At 45.5% G+C, this 22006-nt stretch overlaps 1 protein-coding gene across 9 annotated transcripts in view; it reads right to left on the minus strand.

The window, feature by feature from the left end:
- NCOA1 (nuclear receptor coactivator 1) overlaps nt 1-22006 on the minus strand; it is a 289105-nt gene that overhangs the window by 58548 nt on the left and 208551 nt on the right. For all 9 annotated transcript variants that reach the window (XM_024198197.3, XM_024198194.3, XM_024198196.3 and 6 more), the window contains 5 exons: nt 18009-18103; nt 10741-10918; nt 3941-4120; nt 1851-1946; nt 602-742 (listed from right to left, as the gene is read on the minus strand). In XM_024198197.3, the coding sequence (XP_024053965.2) occupies nt 602-742; nt 1851-1946; nt 3941-4120; nt 10741-10918; nt 18009-18103 (690 nt within the window). The remainder of the gene's footprint in view (nt 1-601; nt 743-1850; nt 1947-3940; nt 4121-10740; nt 10919-18008; nt 18104-22006) is intronic.

Genomic DNA, 22006 nt, shown 5'->3' on the forward strand with positions numbered 1-22006 from the left:
TCCTTTGTTAGTGTGCTCACCAACAGTGCATCAAGCTTCCATGACAAACCCCCAGAGGGAACAATATCCTAAATCACTACCATGATCAGAGGAAAACCCTTCTAAAAAAACTGTCGAAAAGGAAGAGAGCTTGAAGATCAGGCATGGGACTTTGACACTGGGTCTGATGTGTGTGCATGGAGTGTGGGAGGGGGGGGGAAAAATCACCCTCTGGTTTTAATGCAATGACTACAGTGGGTCTTTGGAAGTTTGTCTCGTTTCTTTATTTGCAGAAGGGTGTGAACGAACCTCTAGCCTGGCATGACACCCATGAGTTTTGGGCCAATCATATCCCCTAAGCAAGTCACTGTAGCAGTGCTGGGATGTGAATGGCAGCTTGCTAAATGCTGTGACATCCCCAGCCAGCCTCTCCAGTTGCAGGAGCCATTTCTGTGCTACTGAACCCTTTCTGCTACTTCTTCGGCACTTTATTATTAGTGCAGAATTCGTTTTTTTTCAAGAAAGCACTTATCCAGCAACAAGGGTTACGCATCAGCTTCTGATTGAAGCCACCCCAGCTCAATATGCAAGGCAAAGCACAGCAAAGAGAGAAGCCTGTTACCTTCTTGAAATAGCTGTTTGGCATAAGATGGCTCTCTGCCCTGAGGCTGGAAGAAAGCATAGATGCACTTCCGCACTAAATCCTCCCAGCCAGTCCTGCCTGCGGCTCTTAGGGAACTGGTGTCAATGGAGATAATTTTACCTGGGTGGAAAGAAAATTCACATTATTCAGATACAGAAGCAGTGCAAAAGAAGTCACTTATACAGCTCTCACTCTTACCCTCCCGGTGTGGCATGTGTATATAGGTACACACAGAGCTAGAGGCGCACATATACACTCTACCCCGATATAACACTGTCCTCGGGAGCCAAAAAATCTTACTGCACTATAGGTGAAACCGCGTTATATCGAACTCGCTTTGATCCACCGGAGTGCGCAGCCCCACCCCCCGGAGCGCTGCTTTACCGCATTATATCCAAATTTGTGTTATATCGGGTCGCGTTATATCGGGGTAGGGGTGTACTTTGATTTGAAATGAGCTTTCACAACTAAAATTAGACGCTATACTCAAAGTTTGTACAGTGGGCTGAGCCTAGCCTAGGTAATACTGGCATAAAACTGGAGTAACATAGTAGGGAGGTCCCAAAAGATCATCAGTAAAGACATCTGCATGTTACCCTCATCAACAAGACCTCTCTCTAGTCTAAATTCAGCATCACAAAAACCAGATCCATCCAACGTGACACCAGCCAGGCAATCAGCGGTAACACTAGGGATGTCCTTACACAGATCAGAAAAATGAAATACAAGCCCAAGGAGTTATTTGCCTATAGAGGATACTGAAATCCAGGCAGCTTTACTAAACGACTGACCGATTGTGGACATGAAGAGAACAATAAGAGAGGAACATGCACACAGTGCAACTTGTTTCATTCATGAATACCTAGGGGACCCACCAGAAATCGAGCATTTCTCATCCGTTCACCAGTTTTGTATTGAAACTTCACTACCCTCTTCAAAACTGTGTGCTATACAAGTATCCATTTTAATTAAGGGGGAAGCATGGCTGGCTAGCTTCAAGCCAGCCATCCTTACAGACTGTTTTAGTTTAGCACCCTGTGGCACTATCTTACTGGCTGGATGAAATGCTGGGACCATGCTACATCTGCAACTACATCATCTTACAGTTCTTGCGGAACAAAGATGCTGTTAGCCTGGAAGCATTTTGATCGCAAAGATGGCACCTACCCCAGAACAATGCTCCGCATCCCCCAGCATAAAACTCCCCCGAGCTCACTGAGAACTGTACCTGTAGTATCTTGCTTGGTCATGAAAGATTCTGAACTGGTGACAGCTGGAGGTCGAGGTAATCTCCGTGCAATGCATATCAGACAGGATTGGAAATCTGCCGTAACAGAACAGGGTGGGGAAGAGTGGGAAGGTGTGAGTCCAGGATTATAGAAACCACTTGCAATTCAATGTTTTAATTAAAATAGCATTGTTGTACTCGACAGCCACATCCTACTCTGGAGGCCTTTACCTGGCCCGTCACCTAGGCCTTCAAAACAACAGAGCTCTCTATAAGCGCTATGATGTTTGCTGGAGAGAAAAGAACTCCATTGTTCGGAGGAACTAACTGTGAGGCCTTTCAGATCTGGCAGCGCCACACACTAAAAGTCAGCACTGAAACCCAACAACTGTTGGCTCCAGGGAAAGTATCTGGTCATAAAATACTGTAATTTATTCCTTCCAATCATGATCTCCTGAGTAAGCTGCAATGGATTAATTCAGTTAATGCACTGGAAAATCATGGCTGGTACACAGAAATGAGGGTTCAGGTTTTTTGCAAGAAGGCTTCTTTGCTCTACCATTTGGAGATCAGTGGCGGATACGCACTACGGCCCTGATCCTGCAATCGGATCTGTACAGGGTGACCCTTATGAGCATCAGGAGCCTTAGCAGAGGCGCACCTATACAGTTCCGACCGGGGCCTGAAACTCACTGGCAATGCAGCGCTGCAACAATTCTCAAACACTCCAGGCCCCACTGGGGGCATCAGCTAAAAGTAACAGAAATTAGAGCTAGAGAAGTCCCGTTAGGCCAGGGGGAATCAATTATTTTTTGTCAAGGTCCAAATTTCTTGGTCAAGGTATAGTCAAGGTCCAGACTCCAGAGAAAAGAATACAAAAATAACAACAATTATGATAAGAAGTACACAAAAAGATGTTGCAGTCTGTTCTAAAGCGCCTGGCGGTCTGGATTTGGCCTGTGGTCCACCTACTGACTGCCCCTGTACTAGGGCATCGAGTCCACCCACTGGGGATCAGGGCAGGACTGTGCCGTGCAGTCCGGTCCAGTCTTACCCACCCCAAGGAGTGGGACTCCCACCATTATTCTGCAGTGACAGAGCTCCCTGTGCAGCAGCTTTTCATACCAATCAATCTACCTTTCCCTTTCCTTAATTTCTACCTAACATGCGCCATTGTAAGTTCCCCTGATGCTCGGAAGGGCAGCCTGTCCCCATCTCTGCTTAGGGAGGGAGGGTAAAGGCTTGTTGACTGGACAGCATCAATCCAGACAACAGGAAATGGATAATGTAAGAGCTGGAGACTGTTCTCACTGTTGGGGCAAAGGGCCAGCATGAGACCTGTGCTCCCCACTTCAGTCCCACTCACTATGGTGCACAGGCCTCACTCTGGCTCTGCATGAGGGAGGGGTGTCGCCCGGTGGCAGCGTAAAGCAGACTTGCAAAATGTTGGATTTCCCCATTGTTCAGCAGGTGAGTTAAATTTCACTAGCACTTTCCATTCCCCTCCAGGTTAAGGAGGGCAAGGAGACCTTGTGCCAGTGACTTCTCTGCAAGACTGACACAGGCTTAGAGCCTCATTTCCACCAGGTCTTCCCACACATTTCACCCCAGGTGTTTGAACACCACAGCATTGCCAACCCCTGGGGCTCGGCACAGTGCTCAGAAAGGACTTAAAGGCTCCAAATGTGGTTTAATCTGGAATAAAAAACAGAGGAGGGAGGAGAACCAATGACAAACATCAAACTCCTCTAAATGCGTTCCCACTTGCCCCATCTGCATTTCCCATGCTGTGCCAGGCCTGTGCTGAGGAGGCCAAACCCTTGGAAGGCCCTCTGGGGAGAAGGACTTGTGCAACTGATCCTGTGCCACTGCACTGCCAGCCGTCCCAAACGCAACAGCAAACGGGGCAGGCTGAAAGTGAACTCTCCGAGGCTGCTCTCGGCAAGAACTACAATCTCCTGGAAGGAAGTCCTGCATAAGGACAGTAGAGGGCAGTTCGTCCTCTCTTCCCACTCCAGCCTCCTTCCCTTCCCCAAGATGCAGCACAGAGCAATCAAGCAGGGTTTGAAATAAATGATCCTCTGCCCTACCTTCTCCTTCCTCTTTGATCGATTTGGGCTGGGACACGGTGAAGCACTGCATCACCTCATAGCGCTGGCGAGCCTCCTGGTTCTCCGCACCCAGCTCATCAGGGGGGCGGATCAGCATCCGGCAGCTGAAGGTATGGCTGCTGCGTCTGGTGGCTTCCTGAGGCCAAGGAACTCCATTTACTGTGGCGAGGGAGAGGGGAAAAGAGAGACTGTCACAGACTGTGATCACAAGTGAACATTTCAAACGGTGGACGCTAAGGATCAGAGTTCGCTGCCTGAACCTCATCATCAGCATTTGCTATGTGCATTTGCTAGGCACCCAGAGTAAAAGTGCCTGGAAGAGTTTACAGCTGAAACAGACATGGGTGGGAGGGGGAGCAGAGTCACAGAGAGGTGAAATGACTTACCCGGAGTCACCCAGCAGGTCGGTGGCTACAAGCCGGGTCTCCTGGGTCCCAGTGCACTGCCTTACCCACTGGACCACACTATCCCTTTGACAGTGGTGTGATAATACTTTGCACTTACACAGCCTAACATGTCCAAGGAATTCCAGGGTTGATGAATTACACCCCACAACACCATTGTGAGGTAGGTACTACAGGTATTGTTATTTCTGTGTAACAGAGGGGGAAACTGAGGCAGAGAGGTGCTCTGACTTGCCCAGCCACACAGTAAGTCAGTGGCAGGGCCAGGAATAGAACCCAGTTCTCTTGACTCCCCATCCAGTGCATCAGCCAGAAGAACCTTCTTCCCCTCCCCTCAGTCACAGCAGCAGCTGATAAATCACTCATGAGTCAGCACGTTCCAGGACATTTCACCCGACAGGCTTCTCCCTCCAAAGATCATTCGGGTCCCCAGCACTGGCAGCTCCCTAGACCACATCTCCATCAACTTCGCTGCCACACAGAGGCTACACGGAGCCATGATTTCCTCCCTTTCAAGGAGGATTCTGAAGGCAAGTGGTCTGGCTCCCTGCAGAGCAGCTGCTGGCTGAACACAACCACTGCTGTTGAACCAGGCTCTTCAGGCTCTATGAAATCAGAGTCTACTACACTGCAAGGGCAGGATATAGCCTTCCCGCCACCCCCAGTAGAGGATGCATCTGATTTTAAAGTGATACTACTGGGTAGGTGGTGAGTACAGAAAATGCACACGCTCACATTAGGACGAGATCGAGGTCTACCCCTACAGAAATGCACAGAGGGTGGAAGTGCAAGAAGCAAAGGGGGATTACACAGAATTACTGGTCACACTGACGGCATTGTGAATAAATTCCCCACCCCCAAATTTGCTCCAGCATGAAATTACCTTCTTCAAAGATCAAGAACGGTAGCTCAGCTAAAACCACCAGACTGCAAGGCAAAGGGAAAACCCTTTCCCCAGGCTAAGGAACCAGAGTAGCCGCAGTGAAGCAACACCAATCCAACAAGCCCCTCTCAGCACAACAAAATGCTACAATCAGTGATGCTAAGCTAAGCTTACACTAAGTGAGAAAATTAACTATTGACAGCCCAAGTAAGAAGATGACTTAGTAGTGCTAACAGGACTCTACACAATTACCTATAGCGAAGTAGTACCTACTGAGCACAAAAGCCAGATTTTCAAAAACATTTGTCATCCATGATGGTTAGAATAGTTCAGTGCCAAAAACAAATGGCCAGGTTTTCCCAACATGCACTCAACATACTGAGCTCTCAAAATCTGCCTGTAAGCGTTGCAGTGTGTTCCAAGTGCTTGAAAACCTGACCCTATGTACCTGGAAAGCCTTTGGTAAGGTCCTTCACCAAAGGCTCTTAAGCAAAGTAAGCAGTCATGGGGTAAGAGGAAAGGTTCTCTCAGGGATATGATCTGGAAAAAGGGGTAAACAGTGAGGTGGCAAAGTTTGCAGACAATACAAAACTACTCAAGATAGTTAAGTCCAAAGCAGACTGCAAACAGTTTCAAAGGGATCTCACAGAACTGGGTGACTGGACAACAAAATAGCAGATGAAATTCAGTGTTGATAAATGCAAAGTAATGCACATTGGAAAACATAATCCCAATGCTACATACAAAATGATGGGGTCTAAATTAGCTGTTACCGCTCAAGAAAGAGATCTTGGAGTCATTGTGGATAATTCTCTGAAAACATCTGCCCAGGGTACAGTGGCAGTTGAAAAGGCTAACAATGTTAGGAACCATTAGGAAAGGGATAGATAATCCCAATACATAAATGCATGATACAACTACACCTTGAATAGTGTGTGCAGTTCTCATTGCTCCATTTAAAAAAAGATCTATTAGAAAAAGTGCAGAGAAGGGAAACAAAAATGATTAGGGGTATGGAACAGCTTCCATATGAGGAGAGATTCAAAAGACTAGAACTGTTCAGTTTGGAAAAGAGGTGACTAAGGGAGGATATGATAGAGGTCTATAAAATCATGACTAGTGGGAAGAAAGTGAATAAGGAAGTGTTATTTACTCCTTCACATAACACAAGAACCAATGAAATTAATAGGCAGCAGGTTTAAAACAAACAAAAGGAAGTATTACTGCACAGAGTGCAGAGTCAACCTATGGAACTCATTGCCAGGGGATGTTGTGAAGGCCAAAACTATAACTGGATTCAAAAAAGAATTAAACAAGTTCATAAAGGACAGGTCCATCAATAGGCTATTAGCCAAGATGGTCATAGATGCAACTCCATGCTGTGGGTGTCCCTAAACCTCTGACTGCTAGACGACAGGGGATGGATCACTAGATAATTGCTCTGTTCTGTTCATTGCCTCAGAAGCATCTGGCACCAGCCTGTCGGAAGACAGGATACTGGGCTGGATAGACCATTTGACTGACCCAGTATGGCCATTCTTATGCCAGAATCACGACTGGTAAGTACTGGATCCAAGGGAAGCGTTTTCTCTGTGTTATTTGTTTGATTCCCTTTTAGATAAGACTCTAGACCAGGCACTGTGAATGAATGGGGGACTCCCCACAAAAGAATGGGGAACTCACCAAACACACCAGCACATGAAACCAACATGCTGACTGAAATCTCATCCTCGTTATCATTATTTATTATTTGTATTATAATATCACCTAGACTCAACCAACTGAGATGAGCACCCCATCGGGTGAGTTACTGTGCCAACGTTAATGAATTAATCCTTGCAACACCCTTGGGAGGTAGGTATTATTACCCCCCACCTTTTACAGACAGGGAAACTGAGACACAAAGATGTGTAGTGACTTTGCTCCAAGGTCACACAGTGAAAGAGTGGCAGAGCTGAGATGATTTCCTGACTCCCAGCCTTGTGCTTTCACTATCCTTAAATGGTGTTCTGAGGACTCATGCAGTGCATAGGCCTTGAGCTGGCCCTCTGCATAGGGGCACCTTTCACCCTTACTTCTTGCTGAAGCGCTCACGTGGCTGATGGAAAGGCAAGTCATGCTCATATTGCTTTCATGGTACACGGAGGCCTCCCTCTGGAATCAGTCAAAGTAACTGCTAATTGTGCTATTTACAGTTCGATACAGCACCTACTGCAGAGCCTATGGTGGCCTGCTTGCAGTCTATCACAGAGCAATGAAAAAGCTTCCAATGTTTTTTTCTTGGAAGTGGTTTAATCATAGGGACACATTCTGGATTTCCACAGTTACAGTCGTGTCAATGGTTTTATTATCAACCACTATTTCAGCTGGGTTATAACTCAGCTGTAAAAATTCACTGTAGTCTAAGACCCGGCAATTTAACTCCTAGCTCAGGTCCAACTGGAAAAAAAACAAAACAAAACAAAAACAAAACACACATCACACATGAGAAAAACTTATCTAGCTGTTTTGGCATGTAGGTGACTTAGCTTAAATTAATTCCTTACCAAATTAAGCTAAATCAATATAAGGCAGGTTTAAACCAATTTAAAAGTATCCCCACAGGGGGTTGGATTGCTTTAACTAGTTGAAAAACACACTTTAACTACCATGGTGTAACTATGTGAGCAGACAATGCCTTAGTCTCTAAGCCCGCTTCCACATGCGGATAACTTGAGTCAGCAGCTCTTGAGTGAAGCTCACTCGAGGTCTGCCCCTATACCCCTAAGACATGACAGCCAACTCACCTTATTACCACCACTACGCATGAGTGACAGGTTTGTGTGTGCTGATGGGGGTCGAGCTAACCGGAACAGTGGCGCTATACCTCCCTGTTAACTCATTAGTGAAGACAAGCCCTCGTGAACTGTAGCAAACCCCCTCTGGCAGATGCTTGGTGAGGTATTAAGAGGCTATATACAATCTCCATGGGCCTTGGGGAAAATACCAAGGGGTGGGAGAGGAAAATGGGAAAGACCTTCCTGAGACCCAACCAGCCCTCTCAAATTCATCCTTTGTTTTAAATACACTGCTTGGCACATCGAGGAATTTTTGCTACAGAACAAGAATTCCACACTGTTTAGCATGATCAAGCAACTGTGTGGACCTAAAAGACAGTAATGGCTCCAACACTTGTTCAGGCCAGTGGTCTGTGAACTTATAAGGGTTTATCTAATAGGCCCTAACTTTGATATAGAATCATAGAATATCAGGGTTGGAAGAGACCTCAGGAGGTCATCTAGTCCAACTCCCTGCTCAAAGCAGGACTAACCCCAACTAAATCATCCAAGCCAGGGCTTTGTCAAGCCAGGCCTTAAAAACCTCTAAGGATGGAGATTCCATCACCTCCCTAGGTAACCCATTCCAGTGCTTCACCACTCTCCTAGTGAAATAGTGTTTCCTAATATCCAACCTAGACCTCCCCCACTGCAACTTGAGACCATTGCTCCTTGTTCTGTCATCTGCCACCACTGAGAACAGCCGAGCTCCATCCTCTTTGGAACCCCTCTTCAGGTAGTTGAAGGCTGCTATCAAATCCCCCCCTCACTCTTCTCTTCTGCAGACTAAATAAGCCCAGTTCCCTCAGTCTCTCCTCATAAGTCATGTGCCCCAGCCCCCTAATCAATTCCGTTGCCCTCCACTGGACTCTCTTCAATTTGTCCACATCCCTTCTGTAGTGGGGGACCCGAAACTGGATGCAATACTCCAGATGTGGCCTCACCAGTGCTGAATAGAGGGGAATAATCACTTCCCTCAATCTGCTAGCAATGCTCCTACTAATGCAGCCCAATATGCCATTAGCCTTCTTGGCTACAAGGGCACACTGCTGACTCATATCCAGCTTCTCGTCCACTGTAATCCCCAGGTCCTTTTCTGCAGAACTGCCACTTACCCAGTCGGTCCCCAGCCTGTAACAGTGCATGGGATTCTTCTGTCCTACGTGCAGGACTCTGCACTTGTCCTTGTTGAACCTCATCACATTTGTTTTTGCCCAACCCTCCAATTTGTCTAAGTCACTCTGGACCCTATCCCTACCCTCCAGCGTATCTACCTCTCCCCCCAGCTTAGTGTCATCCGTGAACTTGCTGAGGGTGCAATCCATCCCATCACCCAGATCATTAATGAACATGTTGAACAAAACTGGCCCCAGGACCGACCCCTGGGGCACTCCGCTTGATATCGGCTGCCATCTAGACATCGAACTAGACATTATATTATCAAACCAGTAGAATGTAGGCAAGGTGGAGAGGCCACAGACTTGACCCATCTTGAACAAGGCATTGATCTTAGGGCTGCAACAATTCATTTGACTAAAACCAACTGTGCACTGATCCTACAACAACAAACCAAAATGTAGCTTATTCTTTGTGTTTGTTGCCACGTGCCTGAAACCTACCCAAAAGCCCCAGAATTCAAGAGGCAGGCACATTTTTGGCATTCGGCTTTAATAACATCCCCTTAAAGTCAAAGCTTTTTAAGCTGTGTGTTTAATAAAGTTAGCTGAGGTTTCTGGCTGAGTAGCCAATAGAGGTTCTTACTGGGAGTTACATGATGGCACATAGAGTAAGCATATTATTTAAAAAATGAGCTTAAATGCAGATTAAGCGACAGGCATTTTGGCAAGTGAACAGGCAGTCGATAGGATTAAACAGGATTCTTTACACTAGCTCTCAAAACCCAAACGTCCTCCAGTTATTCGCTCTCCAGATGACCTTCTCACACTGCCCTCTAGTGTTCTCAAGTGTGCACGGCATGCACTCAACTCCCGCTAGACAACTTATTTCTTAACCCACAAAGCCCCAGAAAGTTTTGTTGTTCCACAACCCTTGAGCTATTCTGATCTAGGCAGAAAGTTGCATCAGTAGCAGAAAGCAGAGAGAAAAGGCTCTGACAGCCAACAGGAAGAGCATTCTTTACAAAAAGTTAATAATAGTTTCTATTATAGGAGGGATAGTCTCATTGTGCAAAAGTTCATGGATCAGACTCTGAGAGCTGAGACGGAAATATACACCTGCTTTATTTCTTTATGTAGCTAACTGGTTTGTGCAGCTCTCCAAATTCCAGTGTGCAGTTAAGTATAACAAAATCTCAGTCATTACAGAATTAACTTCACTGCAAGAACAACAGCGTTTTATAGTGTTCTTCAAATGCCAAAAAATAAATGCTGTAAACATCTTGACGTGATTACTGTACTTTGCAATCTACAATGGCTCGCATCTGAAGATCTCAGAGCACTATACACATATTAATGCATCTAGTCTCACAACACCCGTGTGAGACAGACAAGTAAGACCCCAAAGCACAGAGAGGTTACACTTCTCCACTTTAGGTAACACAGGGACTGTTGTGTTATAAACCCATGGACAGGCCGTTAACAATCTGACACCAGGAAAACATGGCGCAAATCCCATTTTTCTTTGAAATAAAGAAGGAAAAACCCATCCGCTTCTTACCTAGAGACTTTGGCAGCAAATTCTTGACGAACTCCGCGTGATCCCCTACATGCAGGATGCTGTAGACACTGGTATTCATGAGCTCCTCCTGGTTATAACCCAGGTAGCTGGTCACATTCTCGGACACAAACACAATCCTCCCCTCACGATTCACAACGAAGAAAAAGCCATCCAGTGCCTGCAATGTCCAGAGGAAACAAAAATGCAGTCAGTGCAAGAGCAGCTGCTCCAGAAGGTAAAGCACTGGAGTGAGTCAGGAGACCAGGGTTCTATTCCACTGACCTGCTCTGTGATCCTGGGCAGGTCACTTTGCTTCTCTGCAACTGTTTCCCCCTCCTGCTCTTGTCTATTTAGACTGTAAACTCTTCAAAGCAGGGACACTCTCATTTTGGGTTTGTACAGCACCTAGCACAATGGGACCCTGATCTCACTACCATAATAGAGAGAACAGATCACTTCAAGTGGTCTGATGTAATTAACATTTTTCTCTGCTTGCACAGTCCTTTCATTTTGCTTTGATTCCCCCCCTCCGTCCCAGTAATGGGTTGTTCTTCATCCTCTTTTAGGTGTGTGGAAGGCTCCTTGCTGTCTATGGGTGGTGTCTGGTGAGCTGACCCAAGAGCACAGATTATCTAAAGCACAGCCAGTTGTATCTACTTGACGGTAAGAAAGGAATAACCACAAAGATCTGTATTGCAATTAGCCAAAGGGCTCTAATGGTAATAAAATATTTCACAAACTCTATGGCTCCTTTGCTGAGGATCAAATATCAGTACATTTGCTTAAGCATGTACTATGGCCCTACAAGCTACAGTAAACAGACCTCTTTACTCTGGGGCATAATAGCTAGTAGCAAACAATCCTCTTTGAAGAGTCAGATTGTCAGTGAGGCCGATTCAATAAAGCATGCAGGTCAAGCACATGATTGCTTTGCTGAATCAGGGCCTGAGAACTAAAAAATACTCAGCATCTTGCAGACTAACTCATTTTACATGTTCCTGGGAAACAACAAATCCAGTCCAAGCTCTGCAATCACAGTGAACTAGAATATCTGCAAACAGGGTCCAATCTTGCACTATTAAAACCAGTGGGAGTTTTGCCATTGAGTTTAATGGGACCAGGGTCAAGTCCTTATTTACTCCTTTGGTACGGGTCATGAGGGGGAAACTCTTTCTACCAGCATGGAATAGCCCAATGTAGGAGACTTCACAGTTTCTGGAAGAAGCCCTGGGAGAGGCAGATTGATAATTTACAGGACTCTCCTTAGGTGCTTCATGTCAGTAGGATTTGATTTTTACCTACCCGGAGCCTAATTTAATCCCATCTTTAGTAATTAACACAGGGGTAGGCAACCTATGGCAAGCGTGCCGAAGGCGGCACGCAAGCTGATTTTCAGTGGCACTCACACTGCCCGGGTCGTGGCCACCGGTCCGGGGGGCTCTGCATTTTAATTTAATTTTAAATGAAGCTTCTTAAACATTTTAAAAACCTTATTTACTTTACATACAACAATAGTTTAGTTATATATTATAGACTTAGAGAAAGAGACCTTCTAAAAACGTTAAAATGTATTACTGGCACGCGAAACCTTAAATTAGAGTGACTAAATGAAGACTCGGCACACCACTTCTGAAAGGTTGCCGACCCCTGAATTAACAGCAAGCGCCCTAAGACAGGCCCTGATCCTGCAACTGAATCCATGTGGGCAGACCCCTGGTGCTGGTGTGCAGCCATGGCATTGCACAGGGCACAAGAGTCCAGGGATCAGACTGCAGAATCCGGGATTTGTGTTATATGGACAAAACCAGGTTTTTGTATTTTACATACACCTCCCCTCCCCCATATGCAGCAACACTCTATCCCCTTTCTCCACCAAACATATGCCCTATAATTGTATTGTCTTGTGAAGCCTGAAGTGAGTTACTTTGCTACATAGTCTCTGATTTTTATTTAATACATTTTCTGGAAATCAGGTTTGCTGTAGACAGAGCAACATTCAATGCTAGAAACAGGAAGCAATTTTTTTTTTTTAAAGAAACTGTCAAAATTGCCCTCGCAGATCAACCACAATTTTCCTTTTTCACAGCTGTTGCCTGTTGCCAAGCAACCAGCTTTTGCACTTCATGCTCCCACAGAAGAGACAGACTCCTGTAGAAGAGTTAAATGGGTTTGTCCGAGGGCCCTGTATTAAACTTTACTCCCAAACTTCCCTCCTTTTCAAGTACATCGTGATATTTCCTCCATTCTCTCCCCACCACCTCCCATCACACACCCAGTAACAAAGCTGATCCGGTTATTCTAAAGTATTTAGTAAAGGGAGAACAGCATGAATAAAACAGATGGGAAATAAGAGTGGCTAAAGAAACAGAATGAATCAGCACCTAACAAATGGTTCGAGCTTGGGTGTAAATCAATCACGGCTCCATTAACACAGTCGGACTGATGTCTAACCAGCATGTAACTGGTGCTGAATAATCCATTTCCGGAAATTAGCAGAGGAGCTCATGCCTCTCTTGTGAGCATCCTAATCAGAGGCCAATAAAACACTCAATTTTTTTTTTGAGGGAAACTAAGAAAGCAGGGGGGCCTTGGACCCAAGCCCTGCAGGAAAGTACAAGACAAGGTTTCTAACTAGTGCTGTCTGCACACAGTACTCCAGGGTGCTTTGCAGAAGGAAGAGGCTACTGAACTAAAACTCATGTGGGGTAACAGAACCCACTCCTAACTTAGCAACACTGCGCAAATGCTACTCTGGGGTTTACAAATACTTGGTGTATCAGCACTGCTGATTGTGGAGCTTGTGAACCATAATGAGGGATGGTTCTGGTCCCAAACAGTAGAAAACCTAACAAAAATAATTTGTCTCTCTGTAGCCCCTTCCATTTGAGGCTGTAAAAGTGCTTTAACAAACATTAATGAGCTAATTGTTTGTGAGGCAGGGAAATCGTATTATCCCCCACAGGAAAACAGAATTACAGAGAGATTTGCCCAGGAAGGCCATCCATAGCAAAGCGGGAAATTACAACCCAGATCTGCTGACTCCTAGTCCTTGCACTTTAGCCCCAAGAGAATCCTAGAACACAAAGACTACCCACTAAGATGTCACTAATTAAGCTAGCCCAAGCATTACTTTCTATGGAGAAGATTAGGAATATAAACATTTAAAACCTACACTGGTGCTGTCTTCTAGTGAACATGTTGCACCGTAGCAAGTTAGCTCCTTAATGGAAGAAGTGGCAATTGATCTGGTACCCAGCTCAGAAGGTCTAGGAATGCAGCAAAAGGTTTGTGAGGTGACAGAAAGGGAGTGTGGCCATTAATATAGAATGGAAATTGAAAGATAGCATGCAGATGACCCCATGGTTACAAATCCTGATGCAGAGTCTATCTCGGTACTTCCATGGCCCTCATCACTACAGTGGCTGAGTGCCTGCAACTCTTAATGACTTTAATAGCGGACAAGCACTTAAGGATTTAGGTCCTTCGGCGCAGCAAGCTCTCTTATCCCATGAGTTAAAGGAAACAGCAAAGGACAAGCAGGTGTGGGTGGGAGTCACCTCAGGAACATTTTCAGACAGCTGAATCTGAATGTTGTTTGGGAACCTACTGGAACCAAAAACTGCTTCTCATGGTCAGTTGTGACAGAAAACTAAACTCTTCATAGTTGCCTCAACATAAGCTGGATCTGAAGCCATTCCTCAGCGAGATCATTTATTGGGAACACCATTAATAATACTAATAACTACTGAGCACAGATGGGGAGTGTTTCCAGAGTGCTTCACAAAAATTAACTAATATGTTCTCACAATGCCCCGTGCCTCTGTTTCCCCACGTGTAAAACAGGGGTTGCAACATTCAGCTACCTATAGACATTCGTTAAGGACTCTAAAAAAAGTCCCATTAATAGATTTCATAAGCCTAAACTATACTGGGTTGGAGAGAATGAGTCTTTCCTCCTCTCCAACATGAACAGCAGTGCCTGGAGGCGGGAAAGGGCCTAACACCTCTAAAAGGAGTAGTTTGAGGACAGGAGGGGAGGAATTTGCTTTGCTACCGCCTTGTGGCAGGATTATCTAGCACTCCTCACCCCCTAGTGCAGCCACAGCCTCTACCCTCACCTTACCAGCAAAACCTCTCTGTGAGCAGCTAACAGCATGAGCATTACCCCCACTTGCAAACCCTAGTGCTGCAAGAAAGCGGATGCTTAGCTCCTGATGGGGGTGAGGGACGCCAATGTGCTGAATATATTGAAAAGAAATTCAAGCTACACATCCAGGCATTTTCCTAAGTATTAAAGCCTTGATCCTGCAAGCCCTTATATGGTGCACCATAACTGCTGCACTCCAGCCCAAGTGCAAATGGCAGATAGATAGGGGCACATGTAAGGTTCCACTTTAGGCATCATCCTCCACACTGAAGCCCTCAAGCCCTCTGAATACCTGCTCTTTTAATCACAAGAACACAAAGGTACAGTAGGATATGAGAGAGGAAAGGGTGTGTCTGGGAAGACCTGGGTTGAAGTGCAAGGATCCTTTGGTTAATGAGGGATTAGCTACATGCTTCCCCTCTTAGGCCTCAAACCTGCTACTAGGCTGGCGTAACCTGGCACTCAGATTAAGGCAGCAAAAAGATTCCCTGCTCCCTTGGTCCAGCTCATCACCTTGCTCTTATCCTTGCAACACGCCACAGCCGCACTGTGCAGGAGCCAGACCTAAGTGAGCATTAAGGGCGCCCAGGGTTAGACTACAAATACAATCTGGAAACCAGAGATAAATATGGGATTTGACTTATGTTGATGATACATTTAAACAACAGCATGTAGCCTCAGTGATCTCAACGGGCATTGGCTAGGGTCAGTGTAAATTACCAAATGAATGATGTTGGAGGTCTGGTGTCAGGAGGCGGCTTTGTACTCCAGAGCAATTTACCCATCTATTAGTGTGTTTTGCATGCTGGTTGTATGGGATCTCAGGTTACAAAACTATCCTTCTGTCTGCATAACTGTTAGATATTTTTAGCACACTGTGTATAATGAGTTCTTCACAAAGCAGAACTTAACAGAGCCACAACACACCTTTGTTTTAATTCCCTGCAGAAATGACCTATTAATGCTAAACTCTGAGCATGGAGCCATATTCTCAGTCATGGACAAGCTGATCTAATTAATGCCCCATCCCATATAAGCACCCAATTTTTTCAACCCCTATAGAGAGCTATTGGCTAGGCCTAGCAGCTTTGGAATAAAAGTGTTCTTCAACTGTACTAGGATCTTAAACTGACCCCTGATTTCCAATTTAGGAGAGCTATATCCAGGGGTGACTTTCCAGGGGTTGCTCTATAAAATTTTGGGTATGCTGAAAATTTATTGATGCCTCTTAGGTTACTCTAAGTGCCAACAAATAGGCAGCCCAGATGTCTGGCTTCTTCCGGTTCAAGAGTTCAATCCTCCATTGTTCTAGCAGGATGCACAACTCTCTTAGGGGAGCCCAAGCTCTATATTACTCTTGAGGAACTGCCACCTCTCTCAGGACAATTTTGCCTCTTTTTTTTTTTTTTTTTTTTTAAACTCTTCTCACTCACTGTTTCCATTATCCAATGCTGCTTTCCCTCTAATGCCACTTCTGCTTTTTTGCTTCTTTAGACAGCACCTCCTTTGCTGAGCAATCAACTCCCAGTTAGTCCTGGCCACATGTTTCAGGCAGATGGCTTTCATTCTCTTTACAAATCAGATCCTTCCCTACAGTTCAAATATGTTCTCACCTAGGCATTAATTTCGTCTGTAGTGAACCTTTGATTCCTCAGTAGCTTCATTTGCTATAAAAGTGCTCCTATTGTCCCAGAGTCTCCTGCTAGTAAGCAGACATAGGCAATCATGATTTAGCACTGTCAGCCCTTTACTGTAGCCAATACGTCTTTTTATCAATTAGTAAAAACATAAGAACCACTTTGGCAATTGCATCCACTTCATGCCAAGAAAAGAGCTTTTTGTCAGTCCCGTACCATCACACTTCACCGTATTTCATGTTAGACAGATCTAGTTAGCACAGCCCTCACCTTCCTCTGCAGCACAAGGCGTAGGTCATTCGCTAGGATCACTGCGGGATCTCTCTCTCACTTCCCTGCCACAGAAAGGCCTTGGGCATTGGTGCCGTGGGTCATAGTCAGAGTTTAAGGCCAGAAGAGACCACCAGATCAGCTAGGCCAGTGGTTTTCAAACTTTTTTCATTTGCGGACCCCTACAAAATTGTGAATGGAGGTGCAGACCCCTTTGGAAATCTTAGATATAGTGGACCACAAGTTGAAAACCACTGATCTAGACTGACCTCCTGTCTATCCCTGGCCACTAGCACTCACACACTAAACCCAACAGGTCCCTTCTGTTCTCTGCCATGGCACAAACAGTTTAGCCTCCTGACGGCTGTAATACTCACGTCTAATTCTGGTTGTTGGAGTTGGCATGGAAGCGGCTGGGTGATGTATACTGGCACGTGATATATAGAAGGTCTGTCTAAATGATCTGGTTGCTCCTGATGCCCTCAAAATGGGACTATTTAATGCTGTTGCATTTTAATGGCCCATTCCATTTAACTGCTTTGCACTCAGTATTCATTCTTCCTGCCTTTAACTCTTGTTTTCTCATGCCTTAGCTGGGAGGAGGAAGTTTACTAGCACACATCTAAGAGCCCTGGTGCCTGAAAGGGCTAGCAAGTCTTCAGCACCCCTGGCAGTTAACAAGACAATCTGTCTAGCCGGTGACTTAGGTCAGTGTGGTTGAAAGTTAAGTTTTCTCCCAAAGCAGACGGCTTTCAACTTGCTCAGCTGAATGATGGCTCTTCAGTCATACTGCGTCCCCCCACAACAACGCTCAGGCTAAGTGGAAAGAATGAAATAACTACACAGAGGTGGGCAGGCATCAGCAGGGCACCTTTATACCAGTATTAAGACGTTGCTCACTATGGTTCTGATTCATGCAAAGCACTTAAGCACATGCTTCAGTTGCTTTAATTTCAGTGGGATTTAAGCATGCGCTTAAGTGCGTTGCTGATAGGGCTAGGATTCCCATGCTTAAAGGATATGCTGAACTGGGGGACTAATGTGGGTTACCCGCAGCTTTAGCAAGGGATAATCTAGCCTTGGAACAACCTGATTGGGACTGTGTTTTCCTACTATTCTGTATTTTACTTTCTTGGTCAGAGATTCATTAGAACAACCTCAGATTTCAAATACGAAAAGACTGGTGGTGTTACTGATTGCAATAGAGCACTTACTTCCAGGAGAAGAGGTCCCAGAGATTCCTTTTCGATCACTCCTTGGCTGCTGGATGAAATGTCAGACTTCTGGACGTCATCATCAGCTGTTTTCTCTGCAGTAAGGGAAAGGACATGTTTTAGTTGAAAAGAACCATGTTTTTACCACTGAAAAGCTATTGATTAGCAACAAAACATTGACTATTGTTTAATATCCATTGTCCCAGTGAAGCAACAAAGTGAAGTGACTTCTGTATTTTGATCTGTGCCCCTTTCACTGTATAGAAGGGGAAGCAATGTGAGAAAAGAAAACACCATTTTCAATTGTAATAAAATGTCTGCATTAGCTAGAACCCATTCTCTCCTCCCTGGGTTCAGAGGAAATTGAGGAACCACTCACACATATTTTAAAGAGGAAGACTGAAAAACATCAAGCTTTTGAAAAACGACTAATCAGCTCAGCCTTAGTACGGGCTAAAATATTTGAGCAAATAATTGATCTGTAAGATCTGACAACATCTTGATGAGCAATCGGCAGCAGGAGTTCACAAAGAACAGACTGTGCCGGAAGAAACCAGATAGCCTGCTTTGACACAAGCAGCACAGGTTCAGTAGACAAAGACGTAGCTATGATGTATAGGTGGCCTGATTTGCAGAAGTGCTGAGTGCCTGGGGCTGAGTTGAATGGGAGCTGCAGGTACCCAGCACCTCTAGAAATCAGGCCACTAGGTTTTAGTAAAGTTCTCGACATAGCCCTGCATGAGAGAGAGAAAAGTCAGAGCTGTGTGAGAGTTTTATTTTGAGTATTATGGCTCAGTTAAAAAACTGGGTAGCAAACCTCATTATTGAACTAGACTCCAAGGGTGCTAGCTGCTTTACAAGCCAATAATCAGACATGAGCCTTACCCCAAAAAGTTTATCGTTTATGATCAGACAAATGGGGGGGGGGGGGAATGTGACATGGCAAGTGACTACAGTAAGTCAGCCATGAAAGTGAGGTGGTTTCAGGTTTATTTGGTTACTCTCCCCTGGCACTCTCTTCACCACCCCTGTGGCTGTCAGGAGCTGATTGGCCTTGGGAAGGAAGTGAGTTTTGAGGAGGGGTTTGAAAGAGGAGAGTATGGAGACAGAGCAGAAGGATTATTTTGTGATTAAGGCACCGGACTGGAACCAAGAGCGCTGGGTTCAATTCTTGGCACTGCCTCATACTCCCTGCATGACCAGTGCCACCTGTGGATAATTGCACCTCCCAACTTCACAGGGGAGTTGTGTGGATAAATACTGTAAACGATGGTGAGGTGCTCAGACACTACAGTGATGGAGGCCATATAAGCGCTAGCTCCATAGTCAGGGAGGGGATGTTCCAGGCATAGGGAACGACCAGGAGCAGGAGTATGAAACTACGAGGATGGCTAGTCATGTGGCTTGAGTGCAACAGAGAAGAGAACAGAGCGGCAGGTGGGAGCTAGACTGGGTAGGGCTTTGAAGAGGGCACAAGGAGCTCTCACGTAAGGCAGAGGGCCAAGGGAAGCCAGTGAAGGGGCAAACAGAGGGGTGAGAAATGGGACGATTCCAAGTTGGGAAGAAGTAAGTCAGTTGCACCTTATCTACAGGTCTGATCCTTAAAGACTGAATGCTCCCCAGAGAGGGCTAGATGTCAATGGGTGTCAGAGCTTGGTGTCAAAGCAGCCGGTGGGACGAGGCCCCAAATGCACGGACCACGCCCAATTAGCAAGGACTGTATAGATGGAAAGTACAGAGAGACCGACAATACTCAGAAAAGCAGAAGTGTCTCAAAATAGGCAAATGGCAAATTAGCCACACATCTCCAACAGCAAGGATCAGTTGTTGGATTAATTTGCTAGGGACTTAGAATGGTGGGATACTTATCGGAAACATTCAAGAATAGACCAGATTAAAGACATAGGAGTTTAGTACAGAGACCTATCCCGGACATGGGACTAACTAGGTCTCCTAGGAGGTCCTTCCCAAGTCCACCATCTATAATCCCCATAAGGAGTGGGGTGAGAGCTTTATGGAACAGACATCTCACCCTTCATAATCCCGGTTCCCTCAATTGTTCACACAGCATACAGCTGTAATACAATCTCATGACAAAGAACTTGGTTACAAATGGGAGACTCCAGACAGGCATCCAAAACCTATTCTCCACCCCTTGCCCCGTTCCTGCACTCTTAGCACATTTAATAAAGAACCAACTAAAACAGTTCAAACCCCTTGTACATGGTGAGTTTCCAGAGTGTATCAATAGTCCAGAAAAACTGTGAGCTATAAAAAACTTTGAATAGCTCTCGTGTAAAATCCCTAAATAGATCTCAAGTTCTGCTTAGGGTGGAATAATTTTTCGTGCAACAGAAGCAAGAGAGGGACACTGGCCTTGTCCAAGACAGTAATACCTAGAAGGGACAGCTGTACTTTACTTAGCAATAGGATTGCTTTATTCTTCTGGTGCTATTTAGCAAATGGAAGAAAGGGACATTTTAGATTGTAAACTTTTGGGGGCAGGGAGTGTCTTTGCTCTTGTAGCTCTTCCTGATGGAAATCAGAGAATTCACATCCTCCCGTGTGCATCACAATCACTAGACATTGGTTGCTGCGCATCTTTTTTGGAACTTGCACTAAGGATTCTGGGACTCATTTGGACTCAATTAGAGCATCACCTGCTACATTTCAATGGAAAGAATAAAGGACAATTTTTTTAATGGATAAGACACAGGTGGGGGAAATCGACAACTGCATGAGAAGCAAGATAGAGACTGGGAGTCTTGGAACATCAGGGGGACAAATAATTTGGAAGAGCAAGCTGCAGACACGCATGCCTCCTTCACCAGCACAATTTACTGTTGCTCATTGCAATTTATGAATAGCTACTAATCAAAAGAACTCCTTGTGGCTATCAGAAAACGACTCTAAACACAGCATCTCTCTGGTGTCACAATCCCTCCCTCAGTGACTCTTCTATCAAATTTGCACCATTTGCAAGATTCTCCCCAAGTGCCGGAGCTGCAAACTCTGCCTGATAGCTGAAAACAAAGCTGTGTTCTTTCTGCATCATCACCAACCGTCAGCAACGATAAAGATCCCGGGATCTGGATTCAGCTGGCAATTTGGTGGATGATGTGCGAGGCACAATAGGATACAGCCTGCCTCTCTGCAGTTAGGCTGGCTCTGCAGTGCAGGCAGGAGTAAAAATACTTGCTTTTGCCAGGCAACTAAGCAGATATAGCTCAGAAGAAAACCTAGGGCCCAATCCATGCAGCGCTGGCAGTGGAAGGAACAGGATCAGCCCCCTTAGGAACAGGCAGGCATAGTAACAAGGTATTTTTCTATGGCTACTTTAAACAAAGCAAAACTCCCCAGACCAACTCCACTGTACTCTCTGTGTACTGTGCTCGCTCCACTGAGAGGGAAGCCGACTTTTCCCACAGACCCTAAAGAGCAACATCCTCAGCAAAGGCTTCATCCTGCAAACCTCCTGTGTGCAGAACTCCCATTGACTTCAGGGGGAGTCCTGAATACAGCAGTCCTGCAGGATCAAGCCGGAGTTCTGAAAAATGCTGGAGTGAGACTCAGACAATAGACCCAGAAGTATGGCCTTGTGGGTAAGGAATTGGACTGGAACTTGGGAGAGCTAGGTTAACTCCTGGCTCGGACACGTACTCCTTTGTGATGAGATACGCAGCAGGTTTAAAACAAATAAAAGGAAGTTCTTCTTCACGCAGCGCACAGTCAACCTGTGGAACTCCTTGCCTGAGGAGGTTGTGAAGGCTAGGACTATAACAGCGTTTAAAAGAGAACTGGATAAATTCATGGAGGTTAAGTCCATTAATGGCTATTAGCCAGGATGGGTAAGGAATGGTGTCCCTAGCCTCTGTTTGTCAGAGGGTGGAGATGGATGGCAGGAGAGAGATCACTTGATCATTACCTGTTAGGTTCACTCCCTCTGGGGCACCTGGCATTGGCCACTGTCGGCAGACAGGATGCTGGTTGGATGGACC

Source organism: Terrapene carolina, unplaced genomic scaffold, assembly GCF_002925995.2.
Source record: "Terrapene carolina triunguis isolate 2854851 unplaced genomic scaffold, T_m_triunguis-2.0 Scaffold228, whole genome shotgun sequence".
Taxonomy (NCBI): Eukaryota; Metazoa; Chordata; order Testudines; family Emydidae; genus Terrapene; species Terrapene triunguis.